The sequence below is a fragment of the Phasianus colchicus genome, chromosome 27, assembly GCF_987193195.1.
Source record: "Phasianus colchicus chromosome 27, bPhaCol1.hap1.1, whole genome shotgun sequence".
NCBI lineage: Eukaryota > Metazoa > Chordata > Aves > Galliformes > Phasianidae > Phasianus > Phasianus colchicus.
The window spans coordinates 4,773,492-4,786,519 of record NC_143462.1 but is presented as its reverse complement, the minus strand read 5'-3'; the positions used below and the strand labels follow the sequence as shown (position 1 = coordinate 4,786,519).

Sequence of the window (13,028 nt, the reverse complement as noted above, 5' to 3'; positions counted from 1 at the left end):
GCAACACAATAAAATTTCTGTAAAGATCTGGGTTTTTTGAAGAGTTAGGGAAAAGAAAGAATCAACCTTAATTTGCACCCATCAGAGTTCATGCTCACCACATCTTTCCTATCCAGCACTTCCAGAATGCTGCTCAGTAGCTGTGAGCTGGCCTCGTGGTCGGGCTTGTTTGAATTGTCATCCAACTGGCCGCTCAGCTGGTCAATCAGCAGAGGGAGAAGAGCCTCTCTGCATTCTGAAAATGAAACACGGCACCATAACTTGTTGGTTCTTCAGCAGTCCATATAAACAAGTAACACACTGCAGCTTTCTGCTCTTAACTTTAGGTCCAACACCAAAACATGCACTTTAATCCACTCTGACAGACTAAGAGAGACAATCCATAATGGTATGTGTTACACCAAACAGGTCACACTCTTCCCTGATTTTTAAACCAACATGCTCAATCAGGATCCCACCATAGTTAACACTGCATAAACACTAAACAACAAAAAGTTTCAAGTTCTGGAGCCACTAAGGCAAAGAATATTTCTGCAGACGGATTTAACTGTGGGCTACTGCTGATGATTGATTTAAATGTGTAAACGTGAAAGACATTTTTGTTTGCAAAGGTGCACAGCTCCACAAAGAAACCATTGACCTCCATTCACTACTCACCAGGCTGCTTAAACAGATCACTCTCAACAATCTTGGTCATGCAGTTCAGCTTCTGTCGAACCAACTGGTTGTCAGGAATACTTCGGATGAAGTTGCCGAAGAGGTTGCTAACATGCAAACCACAAAACAAACAGAGCATCAGCATTTTCACCCTGTGTGTTTCCATCCACACTTACACTGCCCTGCACCTGGGCAAGTCAAGCAGTTTTGCCCCTGTGTTGAATTGTTGTTTTCTTATTAATTTATTTTCTACAAACTTAGCAAAGCAATCAGTAAAACTGAACAGTATCCAGAAACTGCAGGCAAAAGGCTCTCAAAGTAAAGTTTGCAATAGACAGGCCATAAAAGCTTATAAATAGGAAGTACTGTACATCCTCCATTGCCAGTGTAAAATAATCACAGTCTCACACAAAATGAAAGCAGAATTTTGCACTGCTGAAGCCTGAAACACTGCTAGGCACAATGGCACATCCTTCCAGATGCCCCTTTCATCACGAATGATGACTCATGTTAATCTTAGACTCCATTAAATTAAATTCCATGTACATTTGCTGTCTGTCTGCTGTTGAGAGCAAATTATCTGTGTCAGAACAAGGAAGCATGAAAGGGAGGTTCCTGGTAAAGCTATGAATGCCAAAGAATAGAAGTCCACACTGTCGTGAATTTCTTGAAATAATACAACTTTTATGACCAAGGATACGTCACACATTTCAGTCTACCTCAGAAGCAATCATTAAGAACTGGAAACTTGCACATTTCCACATCTGGTTCTCCAGTCCTTAAATTTTGGATTAGAACAAATTCTCAAAGCTCCTAAGAAAAAGCAGTTGAATGGCATAGACTACTTTGAAGTAATCTGAGTTCCTCCAGAGCCCTGGAAGGAGGTTCCTATGAAATTATGCACTACATGTATGAGCACATCATAATCAGAGCAGCTGTTTTTAGGAAAGTTTCTCATTTTTTTCCCCAACAGATGAGTTGAGTTTGGAGGACAAGCTTAATATGATTACCTGAGTTGAACAGGGTCAAAGACTAGTTTGACATCATTTATGACGCTTGGCAAATATTTTAAAGCTGCACCCTGCAAGAAAGAGAAAGAGAGACATAAAGCACACATGGAAACTGAGTGAGATTTCATTCTGAAAGGGTGTAAAGCCTCAAAAGCAATGCCCATGGCTCATGTGGCAAATCTAGTTCTGCCAGGAGCAAATGTGCAGACACCTGCAAAGATCTGGCTTGAGATCAAATCTATGCGTCCAAAAAGCCTCCAGCAACTAAAAACTGCAGCACAGAGTGGAAGAAGTGAAGGAGGAAGGATTCGGAGCCAAGTTGGTCGGTTTTTCTGCAAACATCCTGCAGTTCCAGGGATTAAGCTCCTTCAGCATGTCCACATACAGAGGAATATGTTAAATAGTTTCCACAATGGCTTTTATAGATGTAGCATCCAAGCACCTGGGTGCAACCGTAACTAAACGCCTGTGGGTGATGCTCATGGCTGCTGCCAGCAGGAACTCCGCTTATCATCAAATCAAAGCTGGACTTCAAATGACCCAAACACTCATTCGAAGTCTAGAATCAATCTTTCCTTTAAGCAGAGAAAGGCATATGGTTAGAAGAACTGAAATATACCATCTAGAGGAATCACTGCCTTCACCAATTTAGCCAGACTTACTGCATGGTTGCTCTGCTCCTCCTTGGAGCCCAAACACAAGGCACATAATTCAGTCCAGGCCATAAGAACAAGCAAGTATACAAGAGATATCTTGTACCTAAGATACATTTAGGAACCATCTGCTTTTTCAGTACTTTCATTTCCAGCATTATGCTCATTTTTGCAGTGGTGTAACATTTGTATCACCATCACTTGGCACTAGTGGTTGAAGAGCCTTTCATGCCATGCTATGTTACATCTTGGTTGTTAGCTTTCATCCTAGCAGCTGCTGTAGGGTTTTCAGCAAGCAGCTCACATCTTTATTTGATAAACTTTATGGTTTAAATGCCTTTTTTCCTTTCACATTCAGAACTGCAACAGACATTCTGAAGATTCTGGTGTGACTCATCTGAATGGGATTATGCACCTCAAAGCTTGACCCTTTTTCTGCCTTCCCCCAAACGTATCAGTTGATGCAATAAAAGGTATTAGCTCTTCCTGCAAATTATGCATACCTTAATCTTGACAGCCTCCTCTAAAGGACGGTCCATGAGGACATTGAAGGATAAGAACAGCTTGCGTATTGCATCATTAAATTCATCACCATCTTCACTTTTCCCATAAAACCTATAAAAAACAGAAAGGGATATAGTTACACACGTAAATCTAGGTTAACAGAGTCACAGCAGCTGAAATACCATTTTATAGTCTGGAAGAACATCTTACAGTTATCTTCTTCTACAAAGAAATGAATGCAAAAATGGCATTTGGGATTCTGCAATTACTATGGGAGTAATTTCCTGATGAAACTTGTAACAGAAAAGCTGCATTTCTCTAGCTGTCAATGCCTCAAAATCCACTTAGGTTCCAAGAATCAAGTAGCTCATTTCTGTCTTAAAATGAGTTTCAACCAAGCTGAAGAGTATTCTCTCCAGTGATAGTGACTGGAAGCACTGACTTCCATAAAGAGACACAGTGAAGATGACAGTGACAAAGCTCACCTCAGGTACAATATTCTTGACTGAACAATGAATCGGAAGAGGTATTTCAAGGCTTTCAGAGCAGCAAACAGCAATTCTGTCTTGCTGGAGTCATCAGCATTTCCCACATAACAGTTCAGCACTTTAGTGAGTTTCCTTTGGAAAATCAAAAAGGGGAATAAATAAAGACAGAGTTAAATTTCTGTGCATGTTCAGCTTCCTTATTCCAGAGAGGACTACAATCTAATAATCTGAAAGCAGAAGTTATTCTTTACTTATTTTCTTCTGAAGCTTTTGGCTTCCTTGGGTGCCATGTTTTTATGACCAGTTCCACGGATGAACCATGGCAGTCATGTCTACCCAGAAATCCCAGTTGTGCTTTTCTTATTCCCTAAAACAAAGAAATCAGGGATTTGGAAAACCCATTACTATTTAAAGTGGACTGATACCTTCTGTATGCGTCAGCTTTCTGCTACACAGAGCTCAAAGTGCTTCTCAAGCAATGCTAAAGTTCCATAACACTTGTAAGTATTCACTATCCAGTCTCTCCTGAATTGAAGCATGGGAATCTTACTGTCCTTCAACCAAAATTCTCTTCATTAAACACCTCCCAGCACTCCAAGTGGTGTGTGAGCAATAGATAAGTATACGACAGCTTTTGCACTTGCTCTGCTTCCACACTACCAGCATCCAATTCCCTGCTTTGTCAAATTCTGGCACACGGAGCACACAAAGGACACCCATAATATCACAGTCCACTTGGCATTATGCAAATATCACATTGTCAGGCTAAGCTGGAAAGCAAGACAAGGGAACAACAGAGCTAAGATGCAGCATGTCCATTAATCAGACAAAGAAGTTTATTTATAGTAAAGAGAAAGAAGAATGAAGAATTTTCCTCTGGGAAATTTTCTTCAGGCTACAGGGAAGCAGGAAAGGAAATCATCTGCACACAGTGAGTGCAGCCAGGACAAGGAAGAAGAAAGCAATCCAGGAGGGGAGGACTTCAGAGCTTTGCTGTATCATATTTCCAGCCAGAGGCTCCATACTCAGGGCTGGGAATTAACACCTACTGTTAAAAAGGGATTCCTAGAGGGGAAAAGGAGTTTGTTTTTTTTGCCTCTAGTGGCCAGAGTTTTAAATCTTGAGCTCCCTCTTACCATGAAGGTAATCACCACTGGGCTCAGGGGCTCCAGAGCAAGGGGAGCTGGAGAGTCAAGAGACTTGGATGTTGCTCTTGTCCTCTGCCCCAAATTCCTACATATCCTTGGGCACATAACCCACAACAGGCACTTCAACCAATACCTCACTTTAAGCACACAAAGTCCCTGGGCTGCCCAACAGGACTTTAAGTCTTCACCTCCAAGTAAATAAATTCTGGCTATCATCAGCTTTTCCCTTCCTTGATGAAGTAAGACTAATGATTGTGAGCTGAATTCTTTAAACTGCTTTGAAGTTCAAAAATGCAACAGCTACAGGAAAACAAAATTACTCCCATCTCCTCAACTGCATTTCTGAATGTGAAGAACTGCAAATTTGTTCTAAATAAACGGCCACCAACTCGAGAGTTTTGATATGCAGAGCATTGATATGTGTGTGTAACCCCCCCCCATGACATATGGCCCTTCTCTGAAGTCTGTGGCCACCACAACCTGCCTGTTGTCAGCAGACGGTGGGAGCAAACTTCATTTTAGTTCTGCTACCATCAACCACAACGCCAGCCACGCATGGTTCTGCTTCTGCTTCCCATAACACCAAACATACTACAAAGACTGCAGCCATATAGAGTATGTCAAACTTCCTTCTGCTCAAAGTACTTTGAAGGACCTGGGTGGATACCAGCAAGGTAAAATAGTTCCAGCAGCAGCAAAACTTATTAGATCAGACTTTTAATGAATTTATCTTCCTTGATCAATTTCCCCATCCCCTGCAGTGACTTACAATGACATCTTCCACACAGACTGACTGCAAGAAGCCTGTTTTTGATAGGAAAGCAGGCTGAAAAACACAAAGACCCTTTTGTAACACACACACGTGCACAAAATAAAAATAAAGTGTGAGTACTACAGGTCAAAAGAGTATCTGAATCACGTCCTTAATGCAGCATTTGCCATGCCAGCAGCATCTTGTCCTTGCAGAAAAGAATTCTGACAATGGAAACTTTTAAGTAAAAAAGCTAACTGCAGGGTTTTTTGTTTCCTGGAAGCAGAGAGGAATAGGACAAAAAACAATCATCTGGGGTCTATGCTGTTTTGACCACATTAGTTTAATTTACTATCAGTATCAGAAAGATGCTGTCTGGAGGTCAGTCTGTAGGTTTGTGGTTACCAATACTTACACGTATGCGAGAGTTGCACTGAAGTGTTTGTAAATGTAAGTTTCAAGTACAGGGTTGAAATGCTGGAACTTTATGTCTCCAATCAAAGAAATAATAAATACCTGCAAAAAAAAAATATTAAGAGGAGAGAGATGATACAGAGATACACAATCTTTAATTAACTGCAACACAACTTAGTCTCCAATCACGTCGTTGGTTTTGCTGGGTCCTAATTTTTGTTGATTTCTTTTTCTAATAACATTGATGCAAAAAGTCACTCACCAGTGCATCAAACACAAGGAAGTCATAGGTTTCATTTTCTGACATTTCCATCATTATGTTGAAAAGTGCATCAAGAGTGTCTTGCAAAAACTAGAGGAATGAACAGCAAAAGTGTCAGAAAAGAACACTGGAACACTGCACAGGAGTCAGTTCTTTTGGATCATGGTTCCCCTCCAGCCTAGCTCAGTTGAACTGTAAAAGTCGTACACAAAAGACCATTTTTAAAGGGATCTTAGCCTTATGTTCATTCATATGCTGCTCATGATGATCATCCTATTCTCAGTTGTAAGAGCAAGGAGGATCTTTTCTTATCAGCTCTGATTGTCCTCTCTTCATTTCTGCTCTACTGCCTTTTCAACCAGCCATTACTCTGCAGCTGGAACAACAGCTATCCCTACCCCATACCGGGAGCTTTTGGGTACAACACAATGATAAACCTTCCAAGTATTTGCACAACAAGGAGACTCAAATCTCTATGTATACCTTTACAATTTCTCCTCCTTCCACCTCCATTAACTTCCTCAGGTTGTGGGCAATGTTCTGAGAGTTGGAACGCCAGTTCAACAAACCCAGCAGGTCAACTAGCAAGGACAGAACATCAGCAATTAGATTACAACAACACAGCTGACTTAATGGCTGTAGAATAGTACAGAATAAGTACTAAAGGTTATTTTTAGAATCAGTTTACAAGGAAAAGTCACACTGTGTTGTGCAGAAAATTACCTTGAGGTGGCTTTTCTGTCTTGGCAAGAAAGTCAGGTTTGCTATTAATGGAAAACCTTGATGTAGTTTGATAGCATAAAGCATTCAGTAGACAATTCTGCAGGATTCTCATTCACTCAGGGGAAAACACTTCAAACCAGGACATTTATAAGAGTATATGATTTTTTCTTGTGCTCTGCTCTGTGTTTGCTTTAGAGCAGGAACTCTAAAACAAATAAGGGCAATACTGATGCCAACAATGCTGGGACTGGACTGTCAGTGATGTGTGAAGCAGCAAGATTAAAGTTAAAGCAGTAGGCTCACATGTGCCACAATGCCATAGACATCTGCAGAAAGAAATTGCCCTTTTAAATTCAAATACACAGCATGATACCACTGGGATGCTAACACAAGACCTACCATTCTGGGTGAGTTTGGTAGAGCAGATTAAAGTGGCAATCTGAAAGCTGTCTTTTGTACTGTCTTTGTTGGGTGTAAAGTTGGCTAGATGGTGCAGACTTTTCCCTGAGGGAACCTCCTTCTCCTCCATTTCCACTTTTGTATAAGGAAGAGTTAAATAGCATTTTGCATCTTCCATTTTCTTGTTATCACCCTGTTGGTTGACCACAAGAACAAGGAGGGTTATCTCACACACTGAGCACATCTCTGAACTCCTGCAGTTCTCATCTGCAGATACATTATCCACATAAACATTTAAACACAGGGATGGCCACAGAAGGCTTTCAACACATTTTCATGTCTATAGTCATTTACTTGCATTGTTTGGACTTCAAACTTTAAGAAATAGAAGTTGCCTGCACACTGCCAATGAACTCAGCTCTTTGAGAGAGTGAATCAAGCCACAGAAAGCAGGAGCTCAACCCACCCCATCATGCAGTAGCTTTCTACAGCAATGCATTAGCTTCTTCCTCTTACTGTGATGAAAGGCACATCTCTCTCTCCCAGTCCCAAACTTCTAAATGAAGTGTTCACCAGGCCAGTTTGCTGCTTGCTGTCCAGGTGAATAACTTGAGAGGAAAAGGACTGTACAGACACACAATAGTATGTACCAGATTTGTGCCCACCAAGTCAGAAAACCAATCCCTCAAAGCTGTGCTGATGGTAACTTACAAAAACAGGCTACTGCCATCATCCTGAAAGAAATTATTGAACATTTCCACAATGATACAGCAGTGTTTACATTGCTTGGAAAAAATAAAGTCAAAAGAGATACTTTCATCAGTTACACCAAAGTGAGGACTGCAAATGCCAGAGCTACCTTATAAATAATCAAGTTGTGTTTGCCATCCTGTAGCGTTGTTCCGTCTGCATTCATCAGTTTCACAAAGCCCATGCCAAAAGCTCTCTCAGACTTATCCCTAGCTGTAAGTAGAAAGAAAAAATATTTATTAGGAATTATCTTAATTATGTCCATACTGTTCATAATTCATGCAGCATCTTTATTTAGCACCATCACAAGATAATGTGTTGGAAGTAGAATGCTTCATGATCCACAGCATAAAGAGCTCATCTCAGGGCACTTAGCTGATATCTGCAATTACACAGAAAAACTTCCTCTCTGAATCTTCCCTTTCCATGCAATTTCAGTGGCTAGTTTTTTGCTAGATGGACAAATATAATTGTGCACACAGATTCTGGTTGGGATTTTACAAATTTACTTGTGAGTTATGGATGCAGAAGCGTGTCACTGCATTTCTCAGCTGCCTTAAAAGATTTCTTCCAAGAGATCAGTTTGACTTTACTGATCCCGTTTCATGTGGTTCTGAAGAATTCTGCTGAAGTTTCAGCTTTAAATTTGTCATTTGCCTTTCACCAACGTAATCAGAAAACCTCTTGTAAGATCATTAGACTGAATTGGACAATTGTGTGAAGGTCTCAAAAGAAATTAAAAGCACAGCTATCCACAGAGAAGCACTGACAAAAGTCTTCCAAGGGGGCTAACACTCTGCTCCCTATTTAACTCCAGTTTTAGAACAAAACCAGCACTAAACCTTTTATTAAGGCTATAAAAAGCTTCAGTCATTTATCTTTGCTTCCAGTGACATCCCAACATTGGAAACAAGCAGAATGCAAACTGGTACACCATTGGTAGAAACTCAAAAATCTCAATGGAGTAGGAAGAGTGCAGTGTTCTGTTGGGCTTCTCTTTGAATACTTACATTCCTGTGATGATCGATGACGAAAAGTGAACCTTAAATGGCAACGACTGACTTCCTCTATTGCAATGGATACCTACAAATGATAGGACATGGTCATCAATTCACAGGACATTATGGTTTTAAATTAGTTTTATATCATTTTAATTAACTGATTTCAAATTAGGTCTTTTTTCTATGCAAAGAAGCAAGATTATAAATTATACACTCTTACCTTTACAGTTTCATACCAGTATGGTTGCTTGACTTGATAATAAACAACAGACTTATACTCAGAGACACCTTCGTAACCAGCACCAGGATGGATAGCTTTCTTTGGAAAAAAAAAATAAATAAATAAGGGTAGGGGGGAAAAAGAAAATGTGAGGTCTAGAATGAAAGACAGAAGGTATTTGGGGTTGAAAGTTTTCAAAGCATAGAGGCTTGCTCAAAATCCATGCTTTCCAATCAAGGCAACTGTGTCACTTCATTTTTTACTCACATTTGATAGTAACATAGAAAATTAGTGACTTCAAAAGTACTCATTGAGATCTCCTCTAATCTCTCTTGTTCATTATGCAGTCCTTGCATACAAGTTGAAGAATGAAAAAGATCCTATGCACCAGAGCTACCACCCATCCAAATGAGCAGCTTTGTTCTCCTCTGCAAAGGCCATCATACCTCTTGGAGATTGCCATCTTCGTCATGTACAGACATGGTGACTTCTACATTCTTAGGAGTCTTCTTCTTCCCTTTGTCAAACTCTCCTTGTATCAGGGTGACATAGATATCATTTCGAACATCACCTAAAATCCATAGCACTCAATGAGTTCTTTTTACTGTATGGAGAGTCATAGAAGTTCCCCAGTTAATATTTAACATCATAGGGTAGATTAACATCATCCTTTTCCTCTTCACAGCTACTGACAGCAGCTAATTCATGGCACCCAACATCACACCATTTCATCTTCATTTCCAATTGCAGAGAAGTTTTTACAACGTACCACTCTCTTTTTATTTTCAGAGACCTCTGCCTTTATGCAACATCTTTTTAAATGCAGAGAGTTGGATAGGTCTAAAGCAGTTCCAAACGGATAAAAGCAAAGCAGGGTCAGAACTGTAAGCAACAAAATTTTCTTTTCAACTAAAGAGAGATTTTCCTCCAAGGAGTACTGATGCTATTATTTTCCAACATTTCTCAAAGAAAGCATTTTCACCAAAAAAAACTGGACATCACCTTGGAATATCAAGAAAAGTAAAAACAAACTGGTTTTAAGCTATCTTTGATATAAACCTGTCCACAGCAGAAACTCCAGAATTTCACATGTCTCTTTTACTCCACAGAAGAGTGGAAGAATATGGGACCTACCAGGAAGAATTATCTCAGGAAATCCCATTTTGCGAGCCACAGCAGTGGATCTGTCTACAAGGTGAGAAAAATCCTTCTGAACCTGTGCTAGGTCACCAGGAAGCAGCTTCAGGGAGACCCAAAGACCTAAGAAAAGAAGGGTAACATTTGCTTACTGGGATAAAAACCAGACATACAAGAACAGCAGAATCCAAAGTACCTGGAAAATGCAGTCAGTCGTGTTCACTTAAAAAATATTTTATGCCCACATTTGATAAAACAAAATAAAATAAGTAGCAAGCATCAGCTAGAAAAGGAGGATTTATTTTCACTCAAGTAAGAACAGATCCTATTTCTAATCTCTCTAGCTCCCAAAGTGCTGGGGTGATGGCCATTAGTACAAAGGCCATTGGTTTAGCTTGGTGAAGATAGCGAACTCCAGTAAACGTCGATCTCTGGACTTTCATGAGCCATTTACTTTCCTCTGTAAGCAAGAGGAACCTTTCCCCACACCAGCTTTTCACGTCCCGCCTGACTGCTGTACCTTGCCCTTTATGATTCACTTCCTTTGCAGCGATGACTTTGTTGAAGACAGAAGTGAGGGGCTCATTTTCTCCAATCACATGGGAAGTTATCAGCGGGGACATAATTAGCTGTCGCTGTCTGATGTATGTTTCCATGGCAATCCTGAGAAGAACAACAACAGACTGAGAAGTGGATAAACTAACACCAAGCATGTGCTCTGCGAGACAAGGGCTGGCCAACAGCTAACTGTTTTCCAAGTAGCGTAATTACTTCTAAATTAAGACTTTTTCTTCACCTGCCTAAACCCAACTGAAAAAAACCATCAGTGATAGTCTAGGATTAGGATAAGCAACTTGTGCCTTGTTAAAAGCTCTGTGAATACATTTGTACCATGTTGAACCAGCAGCCTTCAGGACAACCACAAAGGCAGCCAGTTCTATTTTGTTCCTTTTTCCATCCACACACTGCCTTGTAGAGCATCTATGGCCATGGGGAACCACACAGGAGAACAGCTCAGCAGGTGGCATCTTTTGCTCCTATTAGATGAACTGAGCTCTGTCTTCAGCTGTGCCTCAGAGCTGTCTCCAGGAGATTATGTTCATTAACCAGCCTTAAATTAACATGACTAATGACACCACAGGAGTGTTGAACCTGTCCCTAGCAAACACATCTAGCGAGCTGGGATCTGGAGCCAGATTACACTCCTGTTCCCACATCATCAATAATGAACTAAAGCACATACAAACATCCCCACAGACTCCCCATTCCTGTAGAGGTGACCACATTTAGGTCTAAACTCGATCTGATTATAACAGAAGAAAAACAGGGTAAAAAAAAGAAAAAAAAGAAGGAGAATCATGCTATTCTGCAAATTAAAATACATCCTTTTTTGCAGTCTTGCGGGTGCTAAAATGGTAGGGATATACAACAATCTCTCCTGAAAATACCTTGCAACAACATAAGCTACACCAAATGGATCACTATATTTAGGACAGTAATAAGCTGAGTCTACCCAAACAAGCTCCATTCTAATTACTGTAATGTGCTGAAAAAGTGAGCAAGTGGAGAGCAGGCAGAACACACACAAGTTCTAGCATTACAGAAATGCACAGCACAGAGGGGCTTGAATTTCTTTTCCAGGAAGAGGGGGAAATCTCTTTCTTAACTCTTTTCTGACTCACCCTGAAAAGCTACAGGCTGGCAATGCCCAGGGAACCACACAACGCTGACAAGGAGCAATGCTCCCTGCCTGCTCAGGTGCTCCTCCTCCAAATCTTGCCTCATTTCCATGACAGTTTTTAAGATCACATCCCCCAGACCCACATTATTTTGCTCTCTGATCTTCTTTCTTCCTTCATATGATATGAACATCTACCAACTCCAGCAGCAATGCCAAGACTCCCTAAGTAACTTACTGTATAGACATGTAAATCTAGGGGAACAAAAGCATCAGAGGACTGACAAAAATCTTTTCCTTCAAAAAGCTGACTACTGCCATTAGCTAATCTATTTGTAGAGACCTTGGTCAGCTGCCAGGCTCCCATACAAATTCGTCCTTCTCTGAAGGACAAGTGCCTTAAAAGAGCCAGATATGTGATGAACTCCAAAGTATAATACTTACTGCTGAAATGGAATAAAATGTTGCTTTTCCTCATCGTCCACCTTCCCATGTATGATATCTGTTATGTCCATCACTGAAACAACACAAATCCAAGACACAGTTCTGCCAAGTGGCTAAAGAGAATACAGAGAGAGCTCTCCCTATCAGAATGGAAACAATAGCTGCTTGTTTTGGTCCAAGACCACTCATGACAGCAATGTAGAAGGCCACTCTCATCATTTTAACTTTTTAACAAGCATATTTTTATTGACGCTTAAGTCTGCACATGGGAGTGAATGTGAATATTCTCTATGATAAAAAAAAAAGCAACCACAGCTGGGATTCAGGCATTTCAAGGCAAAAAAAAAAAACATCCCTCCAAACATTTAGTTTTCAAATGCTGATTATTTTGAAATTGTTTTCCCCACAGATCTCAAGCAAGGCTCTTCACAAGCAATCACAGCAACTGAACAGGAATTGGATGTCTCATTCACCAAAGCTCCTTTGAAAAAATCCATCTTTATCCTATTAGTTGTGAGGAGCAAATCCCTCTTTTTCAAAGATCTGAAAAGTCCACTGTACTGACAGCAGCGGGTTATCTATTTAGATAGAGACAAACAAAAAAGTGAGCACTGACAGCGTGTCACCTTCATGTATGTGAAGACTAAAAGATCTCAAAGGAGTATCAAACAGCTCAGCATCATATTCTCAGTCCTCAAGAGATGCTGACATGAAGGAGTTAACATTTGCTGGCATAAAGCCTATGTTTCCTAATTCACCCTCCCAGCCACTGGACTGTGCTCTTCTCTC

The 13,028-nt window shown here is 40.5% G+C and overlaps 1 protein-coding gene across 10 annotated transcripts in view; it reads right to left on the bottom strand.

Annotated features, from left to right (window-relative positions):
- The window catches only part of DOCK5 (dedicator of cytokinesis 5), a 109,121-nt gene that overhangs the window by 31,560 nt on the left and 64,533 nt on the right, over positions 1–13,028 (bottom strand). For all 10 annotated transcript variants that reach the window (XR_016460207.1, XM_090125737.1, XM_090125735.1 and 7 more), the window contains 16 exons: positions 12,240–12,312; positions 10,638–10,780; positions 10,115–10,240; positions 9,427–9,551; positions 8,981–9,079; positions 8,770–8,842; positions 7,869–7,972; positions 7,010–7,202; positions 6,371–6,468; positions 5,888–5,977; positions 5,627–5,727; positions 3,310–3,444; positions 2,824–2,935; positions 1,668–1,738; positions 658–764; positions 99–235 (listed from right to left, as the gene is read on the bottom strand). Coding sequence is in view for 9 of the 10 variants with exons in the window: in XM_090125737.1 (XP_089981863.1) it covers positions 99–235; positions 658–764; positions 1,668–1,738; positions 2,824–2,935; positions 3,310–3,444; positions 5,627–5,727; positions 5,888–5,977; positions 6,371–6,468; positions 7,010–7,202; positions 7,869–7,972; positions 8,770–8,842; positions 8,981–9,079; positions 9,427–9,551; positions 10,115–10,240; positions 10,638–10,780; positions 12,240–12,312 (1,787 nt within the window). In the remaining variant the exon portion in view is untranslated. The remainder of the gene's footprint in view (positions 1–98; positions 236–657; positions 765–1,667; positions 1,739–2,823; positions 2,936–3,309; positions 3,445–5,626; positions 5,728–5,887; positions 5,978–6,370; positions 6,469–7,009; positions 7,203–7,868; positions 7,973–8,769; positions 8,843–8,980; positions 9,080–9,426; positions 9,552–10,114; positions 10,241–10,637; positions 10,781–12,239; positions 12,313–13,028) is intronic.